Source organism: Trachypithecus francoisi, unplaced genomic scaffold, assembly GCF_009764315.1.
Source record: "Trachypithecus francoisi isolate TF-2019V2 unplaced genomic scaffold, Tfra_2.0 Lachesis_group2, whole genome shotgun sequence".
Classification (NCBI taxonomy): domain Eukaryota; kingdom Metazoa; phylum Chordata; class Mammalia; order Primates; family Cercopithecidae; genus Trachypithecus; species Trachypithecus francoisi.
Window position 1 is genome coordinate 138,136,061 of NW_022681465.1, and position 14,069 is coordinate 138,150,129.

The window sequence follows — 14,069 nt, forward strand, 5'->3', positions numbered from 1 at the left end:
TATATCTTGTATGTCTCGTGGGGGGAAAAATAGATTCTGAGGCCAGAAAGCAAAGGGTGCGAATGTTAAAACTGAATAGGACCTTGGAAATTACCCAGTTAACTCTGTCCCCATTTCCATTGGCACAGGACTTTTATCCTGTCATATTTTCACATTTTTGAGGCTGCTTCCCAGCAGAGTAGGTGGATTCTAATGTATTCCAATGCTTTTTGGGGAGGAAAAAAAAAATCATATGACTAAGACAGCAAATAAAAAGTGACTTACCTGAAATGCAAAATAGTCCTCCGCAGGCGCATTCATGATGTTGCAAATCTGAGAGCAGTGAAGGGGAATAATGAAGGTGTGATTAGGCCTGAGACAGTACCCAGCGAAGCACTGTATACTATTTTCAGGAACACCATGTTCTTGCCCAAGGCATTCACATTCTTTTCATCAGTTGGACGTAGTCCAGACGGTTTGGAATTATTAATTGAGGTACTAGACAGAAAAGTCACCTTATAAACATTACTTTTTATGATTTGCTCCACTCTTGAATCATTTCTAAGCTTTGAAAAAGTTAAGGCTACAACTTGTCATTACTAGTGACTGGAGGGTATCCCATTTTGTTGTTCCCCTTTTCTTGCTTATTTGGGTTGTATCCAAGGTCTTTAAGTTAATATAAATACCAGCCCGGCCAATGTGGTGAAACCCTGTCTCTACTAAAAATACAAAAATTAACTAGCAGTGGTGGCGCGCGCCTGTAGTCCCAGCTACTCTGGAGGTTGAGGTGGGAGAATCACTTGAACCTGGGAGGCAGAGGTTGCAGTGAGCCAAGATCATGCCACTGCACTCCAGCTTGGGCGACAGAGTGAGACCCAGTCTCAATAAAATAAAATATGCTACTCTAAATATATTTGACTCAACTACATTTGGGTTCTGTTTTGTTTGGGCAGGTAGGGGTTTTTCCTTGGATTATAAATCCCCAAGTAGAATAATAAATGAAAGGTGTTGTAGCTCTGGTTCTATATTGCTAGATTCCTCTCCTGAAAGTCAGACCAGTTTACCCTATTGGTAAGGGATCAGATGACACTTATAGAGCACTGTGGGGCCACTGTGTATGGTTGTGTAATGTGTGAACTGCACACAGGTATCAGGCTGAGGGGCAACTGGGAGCTGAAATCCAGCCTGTGATCTGCTTGTAGCACCATGACCTTGACCTTCCTTTAATCATCCTTTGAGAAATGGTGCCTTCTAATTCTCAAAAACGTACCACCGTGGCTTGCAGAGACCCTGCCTGACAACATAGGAGTGGGCTGTCTGTGGTCTCAGAGAGCGAGCTGTACCTGCTCCTGTCCGAGGACTGCCCGCTCACTGCATCAGCCTTCTGACCTCTCCTTTGACCAACTCTATCAGTTGCCATCATTGTCTCCTGATGGCAGAGCTCTTGGAGGCCTCTTTCCTCTCCGTCTGTGAGCATGCTGCTGTCTCTCTCATGCTTGAAAATGAAATCCTTCCTGCATCCATCATGGTCCCCATAGCAACCACCCAGGCATTCTCCTCTTTTCTTTTGCATTCTTTACCGTCTCGTTACCCATCTACTACTCAGCAAACCACATGCTGGTTTTGCTTCCACCTCAGCACCAAATCCGTTTTCACTGGGGCCACCAATAACCTCTTCAGTGCCAAACCCAATGAGGGTTTTCAGTTCTTATCTCACCAGTTCACTCTGCTGCATGTCATCATCTCTCCCTGTTGAAACTTTCCACTTTCTTGGTTTCCATGACACTGCCCTCTCTTGGGTCTCCAAACACCTCTGAACCTTCCTTCTGTTTCTCTGTCACACGCTCCTCTTTCTCCACCCACTCTGTAGATGCTGACACCCTCCATGATTGCACCCCGGGTCCACTGCCTGTCTCCCTCCCCCTAGGTGCCTTCCTCCACACTCATTATTTCAAACACCATCTGGTCCTGATATCTTCTAAATCTCTGCTTCCAACACTCCTCTCTCTCAGCATCAGAATTGTCTCTTCATCTACCTGCTGGATATCTGCTCCTAAAAAATGTCTGAAACTGACTTCATCATTTTACATCCAAGCGTGATGACAGCACTATTCATCTAGTCTAGAAGCCTGAAATTAGCCTTGACTCCTATCTTCCCCATTCTCTGCCTACAACCAATCACAAAGCCCTGCCAGCTTCACCCTCTCAATATTGGATCTGACCCCTTGTCCCCTTCTTGTGTTCTTGCCTCTGTCAAAGTTGTTGTGAGTATTAAATTTAGGTAGTGCCTGACTCACGGTAAGCACCCAGCGGCTGTTAGCAAGAATGATAGTGTTCTTTATTCCACCTGCCTTTGCTGAGATTCTCATCACCTCTTACTTGAATGGTGCTGTGGTTACTTTGCCTGCGGTCCTAGTCCTTCAGATCCATTTTCCAGGAAGCTGCTAGAGTCATCTTTCTTTTCTTTCTTTCTTTTTATTTTTTTCTTTTAGAGACAGGGTCTCCCTCTGTTGCCCAGGCTGGAATGCAGTGGCGCGATCATACCTCACTGCAGCCTGGAACTCCTGGGATCAAGGGATACTCCTGTCTCAGCCTCTTGAATAGCTGGGACTGTGAGCATGCACCACCACGCCTGGCTAATTTTTAAATTTTTTGTAGAGACGGAGTCTTGGTATGTTGCCCAAGCTGGTCTCAAACTCCTGGACTCAAGTGATCCTCCTGCCTTGGCCTCCCAAAGTGTTGGGATTACAGGCGTGAGTCACCATGCCCTGCCAGAGTTATCTTTCTAAAATGAAAATTGACTATGTGAATCTCCTGCTTGTCTGTCACCTGTAGATTAAAATCCCACCTTTTAAGGATGAGCATGGTGTTCACTCCTATAATTCCACCACTCTGGGAGGCTGAGGCAGGTGGATCACTTGAAACCAGGTGTTCAAAACCAGCCTGGCTAACATGGCAAAACCCCTTCTCTGCTAAAAAGACAAAAATTAGCTGGGCGTGGTGGTACACGCCTGTAATCACAGCTATTCAGGTGGCTGAGGCATGACAATCGCTTGAGCCCAGGAGGCGGAGGTTGCAGTGATCCAAGTTCTCACCACTGCATTCCAGCCTGGGCAACAGAGCGAGACACTATCAAAAAAAAAAAAAAGGCCACCTTTTAGACAAGGCCTCCAAGCCCTGCTGTAATTTAACCCCTTCCTCCCTCTTGAGCCTCATCTTTTTTTTTTTTTTTTTTTGAGACAGAGTCTCGCTCTGTCACCCAGGCTGGAGTGCTGTGGCCGGATCTCAGCTCACTGCAAGCTCCGCCTCCCGGGTTCACGCCATTTTCCTGCCTCAGCCTCCCAGGTAGCTGGGACTACAGGCGCCGCCACCTCGCCCGGCTAGTTTTTGTATTTTTTAGTAGAGACGGGGTTTCACCGTGTTAGCCAGGATGGTCTCGATCTCCTGACCTCGCGATCCACCCGTCTCGGCCTCCCAAAGTGCTAGGATTACAGGCTTGAGCCACTGCGCCTGGCCGAGCCTCATCTTTTGCTGTCTTCCTGTCTCAAATCTAATACTCCAGCCACACTTAACCACATACAGCACACTGCTCCAGGCCTCCATGCCCGTGTTGTTTGGCCATGTTCTTCCTTCCACCTGGAACCTCCTTTTATGATCCCACCTGCCTAAGACATATTTATTTCATTTATTTATTATTATTATATTTTTTGAGATGGAGTCTCTCTCTGTTGCCCAGGCTAGAGTGCAATGGCACGACCTCGGCTCACTGCAACCTCTGCCTCCCAGGTTCAAGTGATTCTCCTGCCTCAGCTTCCCGAGTAGGTGGGACTACAGGCGCCCGCCACATGCCCAGCAAATTTATATATATATATATATATATTTTTTTTTTTTTTTTTTTTTGAGAAGGAGTCTTGCTCAGTCGCCCAGGCTGGAGTGCAGTGGCAAGATCTCGGCTCACTGCAAGCTCCACCTCCCAGGTTCATGCCATTCTCCTGCCTCAGCCTCGTAAGTAGCTGGGATTACAGGCACCCGCTGCCACAGCTATTCGATCTCCTGACCTTGTGATCCACCCGCCTTGGCCTCCCAAAGTGCTGGGATTACAGGCGTGAGCCACTGCGCCCGGCCAAATTTTTATATTTTTAGTAGAGATGGAGTTTTGTCATGTTGGCCAGGCTGGTCTCGAGCTTCTGACCTCAGGTAATCCACCCGCCTTGGCCCCCCAAAGTTCTGGGATTATAGGCCTGAGCCACTGTGCCTGGCCAAGACTACGCACCCTTCTACCTAAGGATTATTTATCTATGTATTTGATATTTCCTCAAATGTCAATTATCTGTTCATTCATTTAGACCAATTGCCAATTGAATTGAGAGAAACAAGAGAATCAGGCTTTCAGAGATCCACACTTAACATCATCTTTTCCACTCTCTTCTTGATCTAAAATCCTTCCACTCTTTCTTCCACCTGATCCAAAACTCTCCCCCTTCAAAGTTATATTACTTACCAGGCCATTCTGGGCAACATAAGTGGGAAGACCGCTTACTAAAGCCCAGTGGTCAGGAGGTGGATTCCTGTGAAGGCCAAAGACAAATGGTGACTCTCAGGGCAGGGATTACTGGACTGAAGACTAAAATCTGGGCCTTTACCCGCCCCCTGCTCTCAGGTGGCTCTCAGCAACTGCTTACATTCACTACACCTGACCAAACCCAAAATGTTGGCTAACCATCTTAATGTCCAAATCTAGACATGGAGAAAAGGGTGGTGAATATAACATTTTACTGACTGCCCACCAAGTTTCACTATCTGAGAAAAGAGACAGCATTCATTCTACAGATTGTTATTTGCTGCTGAGCAGAAACAAATACCATCACTTCCCTCATAAAGTTAGAAGCTACTAATACTATGTAGGGAATGAAAAAATTCATCTATGGAGAATTCCTACCATGTGCTAAGCACTAAGCTAAGTGCTTTATATACTTACCCCTCACAATACTATAATTTTTTGAATTATTATTTTTGCTTGTTTGTTGTGAGAAAAAAACACACACATAAACACGCATTAAAAACCTCACCAATCATTAGAAAATGAACATTTATAAAACCACATGGACATCAAGAACAGCATTGTCAGCTCCTTGGAAGCCCTTGACTTTCCCCCGCAATCATAACCTTCTCCCTAACCCCAGAGGTAGCCATTATTCTGAAATTATGCTAAATTGCATTATTGTTTTTTTGTAGAGTTTTACCTCCTAAGCATGTTTTCCTGTACTTGTTAGTTTAATTTTGCCTGTTTTTCAACTTCATTTAGATGGAACCATACAATGTATATTATTTTGTCTGGCTTCTTTGTCACGTTGCTGTAATTCACTCATTTTATTGACTTACAGTGTTCCCTATACTACTGTAGCACAAGTTATCCATTCAACTGTTGGTGGACATCCCCCATCCTTCCAGTTAGGGGATAATATAAACAGTGCTGCTGTCAACATTGGTGCATATGTGCTCTCAGTTCTACATGGTATATTCCTAGGAGTAGAAGTTCTGGGTCATAAGATGTTTGTGTCTTCAACTTTACTAGATGAGGCCAAACTGTTTTCTAAAATGATTGTACCAATTTACACGCCCATCAGTGGTCCATTAGAGTTTCCTTTGTTCTCCATCTCTGTCAATACTTAGTATTTTCAGACTTTTAAATGATAGTCCTTCTGGTGAGGTCTAATGGTATCTCATCATAGTTTTCTTTCATATTTCTCTACAAAATTAGTGTTCATGTCTTTTACTCATTTAAAAAAATTACTTTTACCCATTTTTCTATAGTGTTTCCTTCTTAATGATTCATAGGTATCCTTTATGTGTTCTCTCTCTCTCTCTCTCTTTTTTTTTTTTTTTTTTCTGAGACAGGGCCTCACTCTGTCACTCAGGCTGGAATGTAGGAGCATGATCCTAGCTCACTATAAACTTGAACTCCTGAGCTCAAGTAATCCTTCCACCTCAGCTGCTCACCTAGCTGGGACTTCAGGCACGTACCACCATGCTCAGCTGATTAAAAATTTTTTCACAGATGGAACTGTCTGCAAAAATTATAACAGAGAAATCTAATGTCACAAGATTCCATCTTGCTTCTAACTTTACAAGCTAACTGCCCTTACTTATTCCTGGGCATAGACCAAGCCAATTATGAGGAGAATTTAGTTTATAATTTAACATTGAAGCAAGGATGATAACAGTCCCTTCCCAAAATTGACCCCCTCTGGGGACTAAAACTGCCTTTGTAAGGCTAATGAAAGGCCAGAAGGTTAGGGTTATGGGAGGGGCCTGAATTCTGCTAAGATGTAAGTGTAGTTAAACAATAACCAGCCGTTGTTCCCTAGCTGGTTTTCTATAATTTTTTTACTGCTCAGGAGTTATGTAGCTGGGGATCACATGATTTATAACGTCCCCTCCTAAGGATAACAGCACTATTGTACAACCTAAGATTGGTCTTTGAGATATTTTTTAGACTTTCGCATTCTGGCTACTGATTGACTCTACCTGGACCCATAACTCAGTGGTGCAAAGTTTCCTTTGTTCTCCATCTCTGTCAATACTTAGTATTTTCAGACTTTTACATGATAGTCCTTGTGGTGAGGTCTAATGGTATCTCATCGTACTTTTCTTTCATATTTCTCTACAAAATTAATATAATGGAATACCTTCCATAAATGTATTTGTCATTTGCATTTTTTGTAAAGTTCCTCTGTTCATGTCTTTTACTCATTTTTTTAAAGTTACTATTAAATTTACTTTTACTCATTTTTCAATAGTGTTTCCTTTTTATTGATTTGTAGGAGTTCTTTATATGTTCTTTTTTTTTTTTTTTTTGAGACGGAGTCTCACTCTGTCGCGGGGCTGGAGTGCAGTGGCCGGATCTCAGCTCACTGCAAGCTCCGCCTCCCGGGTTCACGCCATTCTCCTGCCTCAGCCTCCCGAGTAGCTGGGACTACAGGCGCCCGCCACCTCACCTGGCTAGTTTTTTTGTATTTTTTTTTAGTAGAGACGGGGTTTCACCATGTTAGCCAGGATGGTCTCGATCTCCTGACCTCGTGATCCGCCCGTCTTGGCCTCCCAAAGTGCTGGGATTACAGGCTTGAGCCACCGCGCCCGGCCTTTTTTTTTTTTTTAAAGAGACAGGGCTCACTCTGTCACTCAGGCTGGAATGCAGTAGCCAGATTCAACTGGTCTTGTGACCTCACCTAGGAACTGACTCACTGCAAGAAGACAGTTTCAATCTCCTGTGATTTTATCCTCAGCCCAACCAACCAGTATTTCCCATTCCCTAGCCCCCTGCCCACCAAACTATCCTTGAAAAACCCTGGCCTCCAAAATTCTCAGGGAGGTAGATTTGAGAAATATTTCTGGTTCTTTTGCTCAACTGCCTTAAAATAATTAAACTCTTTCTCCGCTGCAACTCTTGCTGTTCTCAGTGTATTGCCTTTTCTGGGCAACAGGCAAGAAGAACCTGTCAGGCTGTACCATAGAGATGGGGAGTCTTCCTATGTTGCCCAGGCTGGTCTCAAACTCCTGGCCTAAAGTGATCCTCCTACCTAGGTCTCTCAAAGCACTGGAATTATAGGCATGAGCCACTGTGCCTGGCCCTATATGTATTTTTGATACGAGCCTTTGTCAGTTGTTTGTGCTATAAATACATTTTCTTGTATCATGACTTGCCTTTTTACTCTTTATAGTAACCAGCCTCCTAGATGACCCTCAGTGATGCTCACTTCCTTGTATAGTCCCCTCCAACAATGAATCAAAGCTGGTCTCAGTGACCAAAAGAATATGGTGGAGATGAATGTGTTATTTTGAAACTAGATTATGAAAGGCATTGTAGCTTTCACCTGCTTGCTCTGGGGAAGTCAGCCACCATGCCATGAAGTAACTCAAGCAGCCCTTTGTAGAGGCCTATGTGAAAAGGAACTGAGGCCTCCTGCCAACAGCCAGCATCAACTTGCCAGCCATCTGAGTAAGTTATTTAGTAAGCAGATCCTCCGATTCCGGGAAAGCCTTCAGATGACTGCAGCCCACACTCATATTTGACTTCAACCTCATGAGCTACCCCAAGCTAAAATTGCCCAGTCCGCCGGCGCAGTGGCTCACGCCTGTAATCCCAGCACTTTGGGAGGCCAAGGCAGGCAGATCACCTGAGGTCAGGAGTTGGAGACCAGCCTAACCAACATGGAGAAATCCTGTCTCTACCAAAAATACGAAATTAGCTGGGCATGGTGGTGTATGCCTGTAATCCCAGTTACTCGGGAGGCTGAGTCAGGAGAATCTCTTGAACCCAGGTGGCAGAGGTTGCAGTGAGCCGAGATCGTGCCATTGCACTCCAGCCTGGGCAACTAGAGTGAAACTCCATCTCAAAAAAAACCACAAAAAACAAAAAACTACCCAGTCAAGCCACCCTTGAATTCCTGACCCACAGAATAATAAATAATAAAGAGAAGCCGGGTACAGTGGCTCACACCTGTAATCCCAGCACTTTGGGAGGCCGATAACCTAAGGTTGGGAGTTTGAGGCCAGCTTGGCCAACATGGTGAAACCCCATCTCTACTAAAAAAAATTACAAAAATTAACCGGGCATGATGGTGGGTTTCTATATTCCCAGCTACTGGGGAGGCTGAGGCAGGAGAATCACCTGAAACCAGGAGGCAGAGGTTGCAGTGAGCCAAGATCATGCCATTGCACTCCAGCCTGGATGACAAGAGCAAAACTCCATCTCAAAATAATAACAACAATAAAGAGAGATAATAAATTATTATTGATGTTTTAAGTCACTAACTTTTGGGACAATGTGTTATGTAGAAATAGATAAACTAATACACTCCCAAATGGTATATTTTGATATAAATAGAAGTTCTTGTTCTTAATGTGGTCAAATATATCAATATTTTTATTTGTTTCTGAAGTCGTATTTATACATTTTTTACCCAAAGATCATAAAGCTATTTTATATTATCTTCTAAAAGGGTTACAGTTTGACCTTTTATATTTGGACCCCTAATTCACCTAGAATTTATATTTGTGTAATTTACTTCTTTGTTGTTTTGTTTTTGAGACAGAGTCTTGCTCTGTTACCCAGGCTGGAGTGTAACGGTGCGATCTCAGCTCACTGCATGCAACCTCTGCCTCCTGGGTTTAAGCGATTCTCCTGCCTCAGCCTCCCGAGTAGCTGGGATTACAGGTGCCTGCCACAATGCCTGGCTAACTTTTGTATTTTTAGTAGAGATGAAGTTTCACCATGTTGGCCAGGCTGGCCTCGAACTCCTGATCTCAGGTGATCCACCCGCCTCGGCCTAGTGTTGGGATTATAGGCGTGAGCCACTGTGCCCGGCTGTGTAATTTACTTTTGAGGGAGAAATCACATTTCTTTTTTTTCCATGTTGGTACCCATTCATACAAGCATAATTTATTTGAAAGATCATTCGTTCTTCCATTGCTTTAAAATGGCACCTTTGTCATAAATGAAGTGGCTGTATATGTGTAAGTCTGTTTCTTGCTCTTTGCTCTGTTCCATGGATATATTCCCAGGCTGGTCTCAATCTCCTGAGCTCAGGTGATCCACCTGCCTCAGCCTTCCAAAGTGTGAGGCTGGTGTAAGCTATCGCACCTGGCCTAAAATTCTCTTTAGAAGATTAAGAAAATTTTCCTCTATAATGATGATTATGTCATTTTTCTCTTAATGGCAAATTATATAGGTTGAATTTGCTAACATTAAACCAAGTCTGCATTCCTGGAATAAATCCATCTGGGTAATGATGTGCAATCTTTTATATATTGTTACTCATTATTTGCTAGAATTTTATTTAGAATATTTACATCTATGTCCATTATTTGCTAGAATTATATTTAGGATATTTACATCTGTGTCCATAAGGGAGCATACTCAGAACTTTCCTTTCTGTTGGGTTTTGCCATACAGCTTATACTAGCCACTTCTTTGCCTGTTATCATACAATAATTGTATGAGATTTTAATTTCTTCCTTAAATATTAATTAGAACTCAGGCAGTGGTGTGTGCCTGTAGCCCCAGCTAGTGAGGAGGCTGAAGTGGGAGGATCACTGGAAACCAGGAGTCCAAAGCCAGCCTGGGCAACATAGGGAGACTCCATCTCTAAAAAATATAAATAAATGAATAAAAACCACTAAGTAGAATTCACCTGTGAAAAAAATCTGGGCCTGTGGTATCTTTGCGAGAAGGTTTTTATTTATTTTATTGTAATAAATATTGTATTGCAATAAAACTGTTTTAGTGTTATATTTCTTCTTGATTTTGTAAGATTTATTTTAAATTTTTTTCCTCTTATTCTTTTTTTCAAGACAGGGTCTTACTATGTTGTCCAGGCTGTTCTTGAATTCCTGGTCTTAAGCAATCCTCCCACTTCAGTCTCCCAAGTAGCTGGGATTACAGGCATGTGCCACCACCTGGCTAGGTTTTTTGTTCTGTTTGAGACAGGGTCTCACTCTGTCACCCAGGCTGGAGTGCAGGGGGGCAAACCTGGCTCACTGAAGCCTCAACCTCCTGGGCTCAAGCAATTCTCCCACCTCAGCCTCACATGTAGGACTGCAGGCATGTGCCATCACACCCAGCTCATTTTAAAAATATTTCTGTAGAGACAGGGCAACCACTGGCAAGGCTGCTTTGAGCTGGCTCTGTTCCTTGACTGAAGGTCAGTGCTTTGCTCTACCTTCAGTCGTGGTTTGCTCTACAAGACTCTTTTTCGTTCCAGATTATGGAAATTTCCTTTTGGGGCCAGAAGTGGTAGTAGCTCCCCCACTAATAGCACATTCTCTTATGGTTCCCTTCATTCCACCCCCACCTTTGTAATTTGTCCCTCTGTAAATAAACCCTCACTGAATTATCCTGATTTGAATGTGACACCTGTTTTCAGCTGAGACCCTGGCTGATATGGATGGATACATAGCTCGTTACTTTTTCAGCCTTTTTAAATTTAAATATGTGCACTTAAGGCTGTAAATTTTTACATTAAGCACAATTTCACTACATCACACAGGTTTTTTATTTTTTCTAGAGGCTTTAATACGTTATATTTTCATTATCTTTCAGCTCAGAATATTTTCTAATTTCCATTAATTGATTCTTTTATCCATAGGTTGTTTGGAAGTATATTCCTTTTATTTTTTCAGAAGGATATTTCTTAGTTCCCAAGCATATGAGAATTTCCTAATTAGCTTATTGTTACTGGTTTAGAGCAGTGTTCTCTTTATATTTATTAGGTTAAATTCATTAATTGGATTATCCAAATATTCTATATTCTGTTTGTTGGTTTTAGTTTGCTCCTTAAGTCAATTAGCAAACATAGATTCGTCTGTATCTCCTTGTATTTCTGTTAGTTTTTGCTTTATATTTTTTGAGGTCATGTTATGATGTGCTTGCAAATTTAGAATAGTAATATCTTCCTGTAATGCTGAGGTAGATCGACCCCTTTATCATTAAGTGACTCTTTAGCTCTACTAATGTTCTTTGATATGTCTATTTCTATATGATGTTAACATGGTTATACAAGTTTTCTTTTGATTAGCATTTGCATGGTGCATCTTTTTTCAATCTTTAATGTTCAACCTCTCTGTATTCTCTTTCAGATTAGTCCCCTGTAAAAAGGATACAGGATTTTTCATCATATCTTGAAAGTAATCATTGTTGACTAACTTTTGTATGTGCAGAGAAAGATTAAATGTTGCCAATTAATCTATAATGTAGTCTATAATGCTTATCACTTGTAATTTTTACTTTATTCAGAATCAACATTGTTCTTTTAGATATAGATTTTTTAAATCATATTTCACATTTTTTTCTGTCATTTTGTGCCAGTTAAGACAATTTTTCATTTCAATACTGAATCATAGCACAATCTGTCTTTAAAATTATTTTGCATGGCAATTGAATTCAATGTGAATAGCAACCAGCAATGGTTGCTCAGCATTAACTATACTTACAACAATATGAATGGTGTGAAATGAAAATTACAGGACACCATTGTTTTTGACTAAACTCCTGTAATAGGGGCCCTAACAGATCAAACTAAAAATTAAAATGAAGTCACCTACATCAAAGTTCCAAGTCACTAAACACACTAAATTGTTATCTGACCTTCTGAGAAATCAGGAGAAACAAAAGCCAATTTTCCAAACAAGCCAGTTAAGCCAGTTTCTTTCTTTCTTTTTTTTTTTTTTTGAGACAGGGTCTCACTCTGTCCCCTGTGTGAAGTGATGCGATCATGGCTCACTGTAGCCTCCACCTCCCCGGCTCAAGTGATCCTCCTGCCTCAGCCTCCTGAGCAGTTGGGACCACAGGTGTGCACCACCATGCCTGACTAATTTTTGTACTTTTTTGTGGAGATGGGGTCTTGCCAAATTGCCCAGGCTGGTCTCAAAGTGCTGAGCTCAAGGGATCTGCCCACCTCAGCCTCCCAAATTGCTGCGATTATAGGTGTGAGCCACTGCGCCCAGCAACAAGCCAGTTTCAATTGGCATGATAATGAAGTTTCCTCTGCTTTAGTCCTTACACACACACAAAGGTAGCCTGAAATAGCTTGATTTCTACTTCTCAGTTATTTTTCTATTGTCCTGTTTCCCTGTCCTGCCTTACAAGAAAACTAGCTTTAAAATGACCAATCTGCTTTTTGTTCATTGTTCCTATAAAACCAACCCCTTCTGCTCAACTCACTGGAACATTTACTCTATTTTACACAACAAATCATTGCCCAATTCTAGAATCTCAAATAAAACCAATTGAGATTTTTAGACAAAATTTATTGTACCTTGGTTATGACCAAGTTCACACCTAGGCAATAACAACTACATCATGTCTGCCATGGCTAACAACAATCGCACAATTCTATTTCAGCAATGTCAAAAACTAGAAAATCACATCTTAGAATCAATGAAAGGTAATGTATTTCTTTCTTATCCAGGCTGGCAATCTTTGTCATTTAACTGGAACATCTAGTTGATTTATATTTTTAAAAATTATTGGCCGGGCGCGGTGGCTCAAGCCTATAATCCCAGCACTTTGGGAGGCCAAGACGGGCGGATCACGAGGTCAGGAGATCGAGACCATCCTGGCTAACCCGGTGAAACCCCATCTCTACTAAAAAATACAAAAAACTAGCCGGCAAGGTGGCGGGCGCCTGTAGTCCCAGCTTACTCAGGAGGCTGAGGCAGGAGAATGGCGTAAACCCGGGAGGCGGAGCTTGCAGTGAGCTGAGATCCGGCCACGGCACTCCAGCCTGGGCGACGGAGTGAGACTCCGTCTCAAAAAAAAAAAAAAAATTATTGGCCAGTGCATCAGCTCATGCCTATAATCCCAGCACTTTGGGAGGCTAAGGTAGAAGGACTGCTCGAGCTCAGGAGTTTGAAGAGGACAGCTTGGGCAACATGGTGAGACCCCATCTCTATTACAAAAAAAAATATATATATATATATTGGCTAGGCATGGTGGCTAATGCCTGTAATCCCAGCACTTTGGGAGGTAGAGGTGAGAGGATTGCTTGAACCCAGAAGTTTGAGACCAACGTGGCAACATAGTGAGACCCTGTCTCTATAAAACACTAACACACTAAATAAATAAATAAATAAATTAATTAATTCAAAAAACGGATATATTTGAATTTGAATTTCACCTTGATATGTACATTTTATTTTCCTACCTGCTCTATGCTCTTCTCTCCTTCTTTCTCTCTCTCTCCTTTTTAGTGAAAGGGTCTCACTATGTTGCCCAGGCTGGAGTACAGTGGCTATTCACATGTGCAATCATAGCTCACTGCAGCCTCAAACTCCTAGGCTCAAATAATCCTCCTGCCTCAGCCTCCTGATTAGCTGGGGCTACAGACAGTGCATCCACATCCAGCATCTGTGTTCTTCCTGAACTTTTATTTTGCCTTCCTTTGGTTTGATTAGTCATCTATTTACTATTCGATTTTCCCCTCTGTTAGTGTGGATGGCATATACTGTGACAGCCATTCTGGATGTTTACAGACATTCTGGCTGTCTCTCCTGGGCACAAGGTCCGACTGCGTTTCCTAACCACTCAAGTA

At 42.4% G+C, this 14,069-nt stretch overlaps 1 protein-coding gene across 2 annotated transcripts in view; it reads right to left on the reverse strand.

Annotated features, from left to right (window-relative positions):
* PDE6A (phosphodiesterase 6A) overlaps nucleotides 1-14,069 on the reverse strand; it is an 85,819-nt gene that overhangs the window by 41,103 nt on the left and 30,647 nt on the right. For both annotated transcript variants that reach the window (XM_033180551.1, XM_033180553.1), the window contains 2 exons: nucleotides 4,481-4,547; nucleotides 265-312 (listed from right to left, as the gene is read on the reverse strand). In XM_033180551.1, coding sequence (XP_033036442.1) covers nucleotides 265-312; nucleotides 4,481-4,547 — 115 coding nt within the window. The remainder of the gene's footprint in view (nucleotides 1-264; nucleotides 313-4,480; nucleotides 4,548-14,069) is intronic.